The 13,254-nt window shown below is 39.9% G+C and overlaps 1 protein-coding gene across 1 annotated transcript in view; it reads left to right on the top strand.

Annotated features, from left to right (window-relative positions):
• Positions 1-11,795, top strand: part of ANXA5 (annexin A5) — a 38,294-nt gene extending 26,499 nt beyond the window's left edge. Inside the window, exons 9-13 of the mRNA XM_032776018.2 lie at positions 3,675-3,768; positions 4,767-4,862; positions 6,666-6,724; positions 9,830-9,952; positions 11,169-11,795. Of these exons, the coding sequence (XP_032631909.1) occupies positions 3,675-3,768; positions 4,767-4,862; positions 6,666-6,724; positions 9,830-9,952; positions 11,169-11,231 (435 nt within the window). The 3' untranslated portion in view covers positions 11,232-11,795. The remainder of the gene's footprint in view (positions 1-3,674; positions 3,769-4,766; positions 4,863-6,665; positions 6,725-9,829; positions 9,953-11,168) is intronic.
• The last annotated feature ends 1,459 nt before the right edge of the window (positions 11,796-13,254 follow it).

Below are 13,254 nucleotides of genomic sequence, written 5' to 3'. Positions count from 1 at the left end.
ACCCAGATGTGGCCCTCGGGCCAAAAAGTTTGCCCACACCGGTCTGGTTAGCCAAGTAAGTCTCCCTATCTACTGAAACTTATTGTGTCAGGGTTTGTCTCTAAATTGATTAAGTTAGCCTAGGCAAGTAACAAGCTTTTGGCTTTTCTAATTGAGGCTGGGCTTGCAGCTACTCTTCTGTGCGGACTTCTCTACATTCCAGAAAGTACTGTTTTAAGTCAATGTGACTGTTGATCTAAAACTAAACTAAATTTAATGTTCTCTGTGTGTACAGCGCTGACCACAATGGGGTCCTGGTCCTGGGGCTCTGAGGTGCTACCACAAGACACATAATAAAAATCATCAGTTTAGAAACTGATGGAGTGAAATCAGTGTAACCTTGTGTGGTTTCAGAGAAGCAGCCGTGTTAGTCTGTATCCGCAAAAAGAACAGGAGTACTTGTGGCACCTTAGAGACTAACAAATTTTATTTGAGCATAAGTTTTTGTGGGCTACAGCCCACTTCATTGGATGCATGTATCCGATGAAGTGGGCTATAGCCCATGAAAGCTTATGCTCAAATGAATTTGTTAGTCTCTAAGGTGCCACAAGTACTCCTCTCCTTGTGTGGTCACTGTTCAGTCAGTTTGATTGCCTCCTATTGATTTAGCTGTGGTCAGTGTTATGCTCACAGTTTACGCACAAAGAAGTTAGATTAAAAACGTAAATATTCTTGCTGGAAGGCTTCAACCTTATGCTACTTTATTTCTTAGAATTCCTATGATACCACACAAGAACCAAAAAACACAGAGAGAAAACAAGCTGCTCTCAAAGGCAGAAAGCCACAACTCGCCCAACCTTGCTTTAAACGGTCTCATTCCAGGTCTCTCACTTCACCACAGAGCCCCCTATCCTGTTACTGCCTGCAGGCCTTCTCTTCTCCCTGACCCCATGTTCTCTCTCAAAATGATGCCTTTCATTTCCAACACAGTCCTCAGTATGGCACAGTCAGTAAGGAATCAGGGGGAGAGGGTTTGGAACAGTATGCACATACATGTAACTATACTGTCTCAGAATAGTAAAGGAGGAGTAAAAGGCTTAATTCTTGATTTTTCTCTTTGATTGGGGGGAAAAAATCAGTAACTACTAATTGTGTTGCAAATTGTGGAGGTGGAGCATTCTGTGAGTGTAATTGTGAATAAGTTCCCTATGGCATAGCAGGCTAAACCTTAAACAAAAGTAATGCAGTTAGACAGTCCTGAAGTTGGAGACTAGATTTTAATGCAAGTATCACAGCTAAAGCAACATCCCTTAAGGGTTATTGTAGCTAAATTATCCATTGCTGCTGGCTATGACTGGGTTGTAAAGAGACATGTGGCAAACCATTTTTATACTTATGAATGAACCTTTCATATGTCACTAAAGGGATATAATGGATGCCACTTGTATTTCCCCATAATTCTAGCTTCATTCATGAATAACTGTGTCACTGATTGCAAACCTCTTTACTCAGGAAAATTTATTGGGTGTTAAACTGTGGTTTACTAAAAAGCAGATTACTTCATTGTATGAAGTGTACTGTGTTGCACCAAAGTGGCCTGCAGTTTTGGCTTAAGAAGTAATTTTTATAATGTTCACAATAAAGGAACAAATTGGGATCTGTTATCTCTGTAGACCATAGCTTCAATATCCCTCTGTGAAATCAGGGTTAGTGAGCACACTTGAGTTTGAAAACCTCATTCCTAAAGGTTGTCAATATTTATAGTAGTGCCTTTTATGCCAGAGGGATTTCAAGTAGGCAGAATGTAACTATCCATATGAAAGTTGGCTAAAACACTGGGGTTAATAACCTTATGCTTGCATAAAATGCCATGGGACCTTTAATGATCACCAGCAGTCAGGACCTCTGTTGTGTGCAAAGAACTGGAATTCCAACAGCACAATGCCTCTAACACCGTGCTGGAGCATTAGATTTGGTAATGACTCAGATGGAAGAGTGCTAGTACTGATTTGGAATAGGGTATTGCTGACAGGACTTCCTGTAACACTTCTAGTTATTCCTTGAAGGTGAGAGCTGTTCTTCGGTTTTCTCAGGTCTGCCCTTGCTTAGCTTGTGGGATCTGACAAGATCCAGTCTGAGGAGGTGCAACGATGCTTGGTCACATCTGTACAATTGTGGTTGTCACCCACTTGAGAGTGTTGCATATTTCAGTTTTAAATGAAGAGCCATGAAATGATTTATTGCTGTGTTCCAAAGAACTGTCGTGGCCACATTTCGTCTTACATACTGGATTTTCTGTATAAAAAAATAGAGCCTGGATGGTCATTAACAATGTATGTATTGTAGCAGTATGGGACTCAGAATAAAGAGAAAACTCAAACCTTTTTGATAATACTGTGAAAACAAGATTATTATTCCTCTGCTCAGGCAGCTGGTCAAAGCAAGTTCTGTGCAGCAGATAAGGGCAAACAGGCAGATATTTTGTATTCATGGGTTTTCTTCAAGAAATACTTTTGAAACCCTAAATACAGAGTCTGTTTGCCTAACATCTACTTGGTGAGGAGCATGAAACTGACCTAGATCTCTGTATTCAGAGATCTTTCACTGCATGAGCTGGCTAGCAGACAACTTTAGAGTGTGCATTTAAGCTTCAGCATCACTTGTTGTGTACCGCATCCAGAACACCAAATGCCCCATTGACAACTGTGTGGGTGAAATGAGTCGATCACTATGCTCTCGAATGAGCTTGCGCAGAAACATAATAAAATGATTTTTAAACATAATTATTTTAAACATAATTAAAATAAAATTTTAATCAAATGAAGACATTAACTCCAGGGGCTATGATGCACAGGACTGGAGATCTGGGCCTAGATCATAAATCAGGTCAAGAATATAACACCGGCAGAGGTTATGAGAGCTTGTTAAATTTACGTCAAGAAATCTGTGTGTGCGCGCTTTAGAGTGCATGTTTTTCTTGACTTTTCAATGCAAAATACTTGTGGGTCTGGCATTTGTGGGTGTGACGTGTATATTTTGATGGTGCCTGGTGAAGTGCTGCATTTTAAGTTCTTTTAAGTGCCAGCTTCCTAGCCAGAGCAGCAGTCTAGCTTTCTACTACTATATACATCTTGCCCTTGTTAACACTTCAATAAATTGCTATTTTGTAAAACTTACTAAGTATGGGCTATGTGGAAATTGGATCAGTCAAAGGGAGACCTTGATTGCACCGGGGTTGAAGGCTGATGATGGATCTTTCAAATATAATTGGTTTTTTTTGTTTGTTTGTTTTGGGGGGGGCAGAGGGTGCAGGGTGGGAGTATGTTTCTAAAACATTTGCTGGAAGGATACCTCATGTTTATATGAAGCAGGACTATTGCTGTACATGTGCCATGTATTTCAGGGCATGAACGGGTTAATGAGGGTAGAGCATCACTCACATGGCAAAACTAAAACTGGGACTAAGGGAAAGAGATGGGGGTGATGGAGGATGATGGCAAGAAATATCTGTAGTGATGATGGAGCATTGGTGTGCATTTTGATATGGTGTATCCAGTTTTTCCTTATGTATATTTTTGGGACATATGACTCAAGCTTCCTCCCCTTTAACTGCAGTTGTTATGGAGCGTAGAGTCCTTCAAGTGAATGTGTGAAGAAATTACTAACTTTGTTTTGGTTTTGTGAAATTTTAACAGGTCTTGTTTAAGGCTGGAGAGCTGAAATGGGGAACTGATGAAGAAAAGTTCATCACCATCTTGGGAACTCGAAGTATCTGTCACCTAAGGAAGGGTAGGTAAAGTGGTGCAAGTAGAACTGAAAACCAGAATCTCAGCTTTGTCTAGTATAGAGTCATAGACTTGAAGATCAGAAGGAACCATTATGGTCGTCTTGTCTGACCTTCTGCACAATGCAGGCCACAGAATCTCACCCACCCACTGCTGTAATAAACACCTAACCTATGTTTGAGCTACTGAAGTCCTGGAAGTCTTTAAACCATGATTTAAGGTGCAGAGAATCCTCAAGCAAGTGACCCATGCCTCACGTTGAAGAGGAAGGCGAAACCTCCCCCAAGGCCTCTGTCAATCTGCCCTGGAGCATGGAGGCAAGATTCACCAGCCAGATATCCAGGAAAAAATTCTCTGTAGTAACTAGGATCCCATCCCATCACAGGCCATTGGGCATATTTACTGCTAATAGTCGAAGATCAATTAATTGCTAAAATTAGACTATCCCATCGTACCATTCCCTCCATAAACTCCATGCAGCCCATAGAAGAGGATCCATGAAGGAATTGTGTTTGGCTCCCTGAACTTGGGGAGGGTTCTATGTATTTGTGCTAGATGTTGCATGGGGAGGCTGTCTCACATCTGTGGAAAGTTGTCAGATTTGATGGTGCAGGCAGCTTGATTGAGTTTAAATGCAGAATCTTCCGCATAATCCGATATAGATGAGAGCTTTGTTAGGGATATGAGGGAGATTGTTTCTTTAAGATGGTGTCAATGTTGTTCTTAGTTATTAACATGCTGCTCATGCCAGCTAGACTGTAGACTGCTGTCAGGGGACTCGAGAGACTACATCCTCCTCCCTGACGAATTGTATTGTACAATTACAGTCTGCTAGGAGAAAGATATTTTAAAATAAGATGACAGAAGAGCATCTGGAGGATGAGGTTTGCGCAGGGGATAATATATGATGCTTGGATGAAAATAGCATGCACTGTGGGGGATAGTGGGAGAAGTAATGTTTACATACATGGAATCAGTATGTATTTGTCCTTGGCTTTTCAGTGTTTGACAGATACATGACTATCTCTGGTTTTCAAATTGAAGAAACCATTGACCGTGAAACCTCTGGGGATCTGGAGAAGCTGCTTCTGGCAATTGGTAATTAACAGTCTTACTCCTGCCACACTATTTTGTAGGCACTGTTGTCATAAAGCATATGTCCCAATTCTGAACCTTAGCGTCCAAAATGTGGGTGCCTGCATGAAACCTCCAAGCTTAATTACCAGCTTAGATCTGATAGCGCTGCCACCAGCCAGAGATTCCAGTGTCTGGCTCGCTCTGGTCTCCCCAAAACCTTCCCTGGGGGACCCCAAGACTCATGCCCTGAGTCTCACAACAAAGGGAAATAACCCACTTCCCTACCCTCTTTACCTCTTCCCAGATTTTCCCGCCTGGGTACACTAGGAGCTCACCTGTTTCAAGTCTTGAAACACAACACAGAGATCAGGTTTCTCTCACCCTCACTCAAGAGTCCCTGCAAATGCAAGCTTTGTAACTCTAACACAAAGAGGTTTTCTCTTCCCCCCGTCTTCTTCCTCCCACCAATTCCCTGGTGAGCTGCAGACTCAATCCCTTGAGCCCCAACTAGGAAAAATCCAACAGGTCTTAAAAAGAAAGAAAAAGACATAAAAATGGTCTCTGTATCAAGGTGACAATATACAGGGTCATTGGCTTAAAAGAAACAAAATGAAAACAGCCTTATTCAAAAAGAAAACAACATTTAAAACTTCCAGCAAACTCACACATGTAAATACAAAAACAATATAAAAACCTATATTTTCTTATACCTGTACTTACAACTGGGAAACAGAAGATTAGAAAGCCTGGAGATAGAAAAATCACTCTCAGAGCCGAGAGAGCAACAGAGACCCAGACAAAGGACACACACCCAAAAATTCCCTCCCTTGAGATTTGAAAAATCTTGTTTCTTGATTGGTCCCCTGGTCAGGTGTTTTGGTTCCCTTTATTAACCCTTTACAGGTAAAAGAAACATTAACCCTTAGCTATCTGTTTATGACAGCTATGATGTGAGCTCTTAAAGGAAATGCCATGTCATCTTTTCAAGGGATTAAAACAGTGCTGAGTAACCTGATCAACAGCCTGAGTGAAGCTGACACCTGTTTTCTCAAATCATTGACCTAAATTCTAAAATCTCCAGTAGCACGGGGGATTACGTTACTGTTTATTGTTGCCATCCTGACTCAGTGTAAATCCAGCTGAACTCGAATTTAATAAAGCTATTTATATTGTCTAGGATGCAGGAATTCCAGAAACGGTTTCATTTAGTCTGTCCCAGATTAAAAAATGTTATTTTGGTTGTTGATGTTAGAATGACTTTGGTCAAAAAGTGACTGTAAAAATGCACATCCTCTTATGAAGTAAGTAGCTTATTTGGAATCTTATTATTTATTTAGTAAATAAGCATTTCTTCTTGTTATCAGCTATGGGAGAATGAACTGGATTCTGTTCAGCCACATGCATCATCAGAAGCACTGTTTAATTTATATCTAATTGTGGGATCAAATTCTGCCTTCATTTGCCCAGACCAGCCTACTGAAGAAAATGTATTGGCACATTTGTAATTTGGGGGTAGAGTTGGGCTTGCAGGATCTGTATTGCTGATGAGATATGAATTCTACCTTTCAGATCCCAAGTAGAACTATTAGAAAAATATTTGGGTGTAAACTGATCATTCTTGTCTGAGAGTCAGTGAGCCACAGTCATAAACCCATGCAAATGAAGCAGTGAGATGTTGGAAAGAGAGTGATAGCCTTGAGAAAGTTTCTACTCCAGAGCTTAAACTTGTATTTATTGTGTAATCTGAAAGTCAAAATATTTACCTCCTCTCAGATTTTCATATGTGTTCAATAGAAATTGATTGTTAATGATTCATTTTCTCAGTGAAATGTGTCCGAAGCGTACCTGCTTATTTTGCTGAATCTCTCTTTTATGCCATGAAGGTAAGTACTTATTCTCCACATGATCCTTTACCCCCTCCAAGTAACCCCTTTCTCTCCCTCCTCCTCCTCCCCCTCTCATTCTTTGTCCCTTTTTTTTTTTTTTTTTTTTTTTAGAGGAGAGACAGACAGACAAGCTTAAATCCAGGCTGTGACTAGTTTGGATAAAATTGACAATAGGCGGGCACTATAATCTTCAAAGGAAACACTACCTTTAGAGATATTATAAACAAAAAATTCCCCTCTCACCCCTATGGTGGTATGTGTCTTCTCAACCTCGGGTCTCTACCAGAGGCCTGGGACTTTGAGGTTCTGCGCAGTATCTTAGCGTTCCTAGCACTGCACTCTCTGCACAGAGAGCTCTGATGTTGTTCCTTGGGATCTGTTGGAGCCACTCACCCAGCTTAGGAGTCACAGCCTCGAGTGATATCCCTCTCATTAGGTCTACGTTTGTAGTAGCATTCCATCAATTCCAGTTCTCTTGTCCGTCCATGAATGGTTTGTTTTCCAGTAGCCCACTTATCGTCAGATTGTCCTGGTCCTCAACATCTGGTGCGGACCTTGTTAATCCGGGCGACGTCCGAGCCGGCATGACTCTCCTAGTTCGTGTCACTCTCATATTTGAGGTAGGCAGGTGAAGCGTTAGGGGGTCTTTTGCCCAAGGACCCCTACTGGAAAGTTGGGTACTAACCGGGATTTGAACGCCGGTCTCTCGTATCAAAGGGCGGTCTCTTGTATCAAAGGGCGGCGCTCTTAACCACTACGCTATCCAGTCGCGCAGGACGCACGCATGCACGCACACACACCAGTATGCAATGTTCCATCTTGCTCTCAGGGGCCTTCTCCTGGCCTGAAAATGGAGCGCATTCAGCTGAAAGCTGTAATTTCTGCAGCTGACATATATTTTGAAAATGAGGATGACTAAAAGCTATGTTGTAAAATCTGCAGACCGCAAAGTGGCTTTTTTTTTTTTTAAGATGACCATTTATAGACCCATATCTCAACTTTGTAAAGTAAAATTCTAGTTCCTCATTCAAATGTGTTTCAAAGTCCATCCCATTTTTGAGAAGTAGAGAGGAGCTGCCAAAAATTGAGACTTAAACACCAATCTGGCTTTACTGATTGCTTCATTCCCCTGTTTCTCCCCCTCCCCTCATTTCTCCCACCCTCCCCTCTTAGCTACACATGCATGCTCCCTTTTAGGCCTTGTTGTCTTGGAAAAAAAGATGTGTTCATGTATTGAGTTAGTCAACATGAGTTAAAATCCTAGTGAAGACAGTGGGCAGTTGCTAGTTTTCGTGTGAATTAGCAGGTTAATGACTAGGCTCCTCGTAGGTTTTTCCCTTAGTGAAGATAAGACCTTCATCTAAAATGGGTTTATCATGAAGTAAAATATATTAATAAAATGTCTCATGAATAATTACTTGGAGGAAATCATAAATTGATATCTGGATTTTTAAAGAACAGTTGTTCTACTACCCTTATAGAAAGGCCCTGTAAAATGTAAATGAGATGAAAACATAGGGTTCCATACAAATATAACGAAATTTTAAAGAAAATACTCTACAAATCTTTGGCGTTTAATAGAAAAATTTTCTATAGGTGTATTGAACCATATTTTAGGTTTCTGTTGCAGACATATATTTCTTATTAAATTCTACAGGCTGGTTTTTTAAAAAAACCCTATAGAGAAGTTTATAATTTTGTATTAAAATCTGTAGAACCTATTTGTAAGCAGACCACTTTCTCATAACTTCAGCAGAAAAATTTACTAATATAATCTGTCATGACACAGTCACCCATTCAGGAACTGCACACAAGGCTCAATCCTACACTACGCTTGAGCCTCTTTCACATCTGGAAGAGGTAAAGGTGGTTTCCAGTCCTTAATCCTGGTCAAAAAGGGGGCTTTTTGGTTCCTAGCATAATTTCAGTGCCATCTAAAACATTCAAATGTGTGCTATGAAAACCACCACCAGTCACAACCAACAGTTTAAGGATTGACTGGACATTGAGAATAGAAGCTAGAAATAAGAGTAGGGGGCTCACTTGGGACCTTGTTGAGGCATATTGGTGTCGAAACTTGCATTGCTATTGCCTGTGTTGAACCTGATTGCTTGATCATTAGGGGGTTGGGACTGCAGGGCTGTTGATCTGGCACCATTCATCAGTGCTAAAACTCAATAAGGGTACGTCTGCACAGGAAAACTGTGCACAGGCTAGCCTGTTTGAGCTAGCCTGAATCCAGCTAGCTTGGGTAACAATAGCACGGAAGACAGTGCAGTTCAGGCTTCTTTGCTGTTAGTACAAATCTGGTATGGATACTGGGTATGTGCTCAGCTCACTAGTCTGCTCTGAAGCCTGTGCTGTGTTCATTGCTATTATGCATGCTAGCTGGTGTCAAATTAGCTTGGATAGGCTTGCCTGTGTACAGCTTTTGCTGTGCAGACGTATCTCAAAACTTTTTTTAAAGCAACAAACGCCTCTCTGAACAGAGTACATGCATGGTTTATACTACATTTACCACAGTCTCCATTCATATGAGCAGTCAGATTATTTTGAAAATAGTTATTTCTACCAGTGACTCAGACTTGTACAGCAAGTCACATGCCTTGATTAGTCATCACTGGGCTTTGTGCTCCAACTTTCAGTTAAACAAAGTCAATTCTTAGAGTGGAATTGGGGATTGTTTAGTAAGATACTGATCTTGATCATGCAGATACCATACTGTTTGATTTTTGGGAGCTGGATCATTTCCATTTGTTTGGGCACTTAATGGTCTGAAGCTACGAGCTAGTGGACATGAACTGGGAGGTTCTGAGCATCCTCAACTTCATAGAAGTTCAAGGCACAGAGGACTTCACAACATCAGTTCTTTACTTTACATTGAATTTTGAATGCCCTATGATACAGACCAAAACATTTTGTACTAATAAGATAGAAATACAATGCAGTGGTTCTTTGAAGACCCATAGACATTCTCACTGTATGTGAAATGTATTTCAGTTATAACCATACTACAGAGGGCTCTCAAAATTTTCTAGATCACAATACCTGTGCAGCATAAATAGATGCTTCAAAATTATATTTAAATATCTTTTAACATAGGGAGCTGGCACTGATGATGATACTTTGATCAGAATCATGGTTTCGAGGAGTGAAATTGATCTGCTGGACATTAGACGTGAATTCAGAAAGAATTTTGCGAAATCGTTGCATCATATGATTCAGGTAAAATCTCTCAAATCCAGTTCACTGATAAAGAAATAAATGAGTGAAAATAGTTTTTATAGATGTTGTAAGACTACTTCTTTAGGTAGTGTAGGTAACATTTGAAGAACGATATTGAATTAATGAATTTTTGTAAAGGGCTTAAATGTCGGAGTAGTTTGGGAGGGAGATATTTTCTAAAAAAAACAAAACCTTCAGATTTTCTTGCAAATGTGTAGTAGTGGGGTAGATCTGATGATAGAATCAGAAACATTTTCCCCCCTTCCTGCCTTTTTTACACTTTCCTGGTCTGAGCTCTTTTCCTTTCATTTTCCGTGTCTCAGAGAAGCTGTTAGTGGCAGAAGGAAATGGACTGGGGTTGTAATCCTGCCTGTGATTCTGTTCCATCATTTCCCCCCCCCCCCTTTGGTGCAAGCAATTTTGTGCAGTGGAGCTGGACTGAAATTACAATCTAGTCTCTCTTTACATCATTACCAAGAGAGCGTTTAATTGCAGAGACAAAGGCAGAATCATAATAATTTAAGTGGGAGGGAAGGAAGTTAGTAAGAGAACCAGATATTGTAGGATTTCCATGTACTTGGTTTAAAGTAAAAAGCTGTTTAATATAAGCCATAACTCCTTTCTATAGCACATTATTTGTAGAAGTATTCGTCATATAGTATTGTCTCCATTTTCATGTCTTATTCAATTCTGTTTATACACTGCAGTCCTTCAGTTCTGCTGTGTCAAACTGCTTTTGAAGTTATCAAGAGGGACCAGACTTCCTTCCTCTGGAGTCAGTAGCAAACTTACCCATTTGACTGCCAGGGGAGTAGGGTTGGACCCCTGCTAACTTATGGAAGGTCACTTCCAATATGTAAAAAGTTGTAATTTTGTAAAGCTTTGGGTTAGGATAGTTTTCCCTTGGTTAGTTGGCTTGCAAATAGAAGAAATGACTTTGTAACTTGCAGTAAATGGCCCAGCTCCAGTATTGCCATTTGAAATCTTTCAGGAATTTTTATTTAAACGAGAAGTCTGGATGTTTAAAAGTAACACATTAATCAGAGAATCTCCTTGTGTCATTCCTGAGCAGGTAGTCATACAAATGGGTTTCCTGTTGGTGGAAACTCTGTCATTTGTTGAAGTATTTCCTGGGTTTGACCTTCTTTTTTTTTTTTTTTTTTAAATGTTTTTATGGTTGTGACTCACTGTGATTAATACTATGTTTCATACACAGAAAGATACATCTGGGGACTTCAGGAAAGCACTCTTGCTCCTCTGCGGTGGAGATGATGAGTAACACTGTCAGTGATATGAAGGATTCACTCCTCCTCCCCCCTTGCAGCCTCTCAGTTAGCATGTCTAGCTATATTTTGCATGTTAGCGCTTTATAGCGGCTTACAGCCACACTAGTATTCTAATGGTTAAAAAGACCCAGTGAAAGTCTTGTTGTTGAAGTGATATGCAGTCTCTCTTCCTACCGGCATCCAGGGAGAAGTCTGTCCATCTCAGCCCCCAGGAGTTTAGGAAGTGTCTCTTATGACTATGTGAATGTTCTCCTCTTCATAGAAGATGGATTTTTGGCTTAATGCACAATTTTTTCTAGATATTTTGCTGAAGGAGAGAAAATCCACACATTCCAAGAAGAATTGAAATAAAATTTTGTCTCTAACCTCTTTTTTTAACTTCATTTATAGTAACTCATTTTAATGGAAATATTAAGGTAGCTTTAAAATTGTGAACTAAGGAAAATTATCCTTCATGTGTATTAATATATATTTGGTGCTATTAGAATGAATCTGCTAAACAGCAATGTGAGTTATCAATGGAAACATAACATACCAATAAACTGTTCCTTCCCCAACAGAGTTGTATCTATTTTGACAAGCAAAAAATCCCTTCTTTCTTCAGATTGGTTAAATGATCCTACTGCCCTGTACATAGTACTTTCTGTTTTCATAGTGCTTTGGAAAGGGATCAGTAATAATGTGATAGGTGGCTTCCAGATGGATGGATTGGTGTCAGGGGAGAGCTTCAGGCACCCTTTTTGCTTTTCTAGGTTGTGTATGTGGTCTTGTAAACCAGGCACAAGATAGCAACATTGCTGGAAGAAAGTATACTCAGTAAGGTACAGGGTACTGCATGTGAAATACCAGGGATGCACAACTTCTTCAGTCCTTTGTCTTTCTTTTCTTTGCAATGGAGGCGTCCCAGTGCAGCCTGTGCATGCCCCAATTAGGACAGATGCCAAGAGTGCACAAATCTCCATGACTGTGATTGCACCAAGAGTCTTCAGTCTTGAATTTTCACTTTTCTGCTGTCCATTGCCCTCAAATCTTTCCCCATTTTCAGTCACCACTTACCTGTTGGAAGTGGCATGGACAGAATAGAGTAACACAGTTCTCATTTACAGCAAATTGCACAGTGATATTTTTTTCCTTCTGGAACTTGGAGTACGTGTCAAAATTCCGCACCCAGATCTTTCCTAATCCTTTTATTCTCTTATTTTTTGAGGAGAGGAAGTCCTTAAAATTCTTATTTAGTGTTCTACCTTTAAATTCAGTGCCATTGGCTTAGCATTCATGAGCAACCCTATAAATCAAATCAATGTGTGCGTGTGATGAAGAATAAAGTTACAACCAGAGAAACAGATTTGTTTCTAGCTTCCAAAAGATGTTTATAAACAACTGCCCAAAAATTAGCTCATAAGTCAGTCACAGCTGCAGAAACTCCACATTTTTAAAAAGTGCTATTGAAATTGACTCGCAGAAGAGTACTTCAGTTCTTTAAAATCAATATCTGTTCAGTATTGAAATGTAACTTTCTAATGAAAGATTGAAATCATAACCATAAAACTCAAACATTATTTTAAAGTAAATGTAAACTGAAGTCTAATTCATTGAAATAGCATTTTTCCCCAAGATGTTTTATTTTTTCCAATATCTTTCTTCCCTGCCTTTACCCAATTTTAAGAAAATATTGTGTTAATCTTGACTGATAACCAACACATAGTTGCACTAGGTAGTACTTATGAAAGTAGTTTGATTTTCTGTTGCTAGTTAGGCACTTGTTTGGTCCATAGGTAAGGGTAAGGACGACTATCATCTACATTTTACAGATAGGAAACTGACACACAAATTAAGTGACTTGCCAGAAGTTACACAGGAGGTCAGTGGCAGAGCTTGGTTATTGAATTCATATATCGTGGGTTGTAATAAAGTGCCTTAACCACAACCCCTTCCCTTCACCAGATGGTGATGCAGACTGGTATCATACTGGGTCAGAATCTTGGCAGTGGAGAAACTACCTAAATATTCCATCAA

Source organism: Chelonoidis abingdonii, chromosome 5, assembly GCF_003597395.2.
Source record: "Chelonoidis abingdonii isolate Lonesome George chromosome 5, CheloAbing_2.0, whole genome shotgun sequence".
In the NCBI taxonomy this organism is placed as follows: Eukaryota; Metazoa; Chordata; order Testudines; family Testudinidae; genus Chelonoidis; species Chelonoidis abingdonii.
Note: the sequence above shows the minus strand (reverse complement) of the source record. Positions and strands in the feature narration are given on the sequence as shown.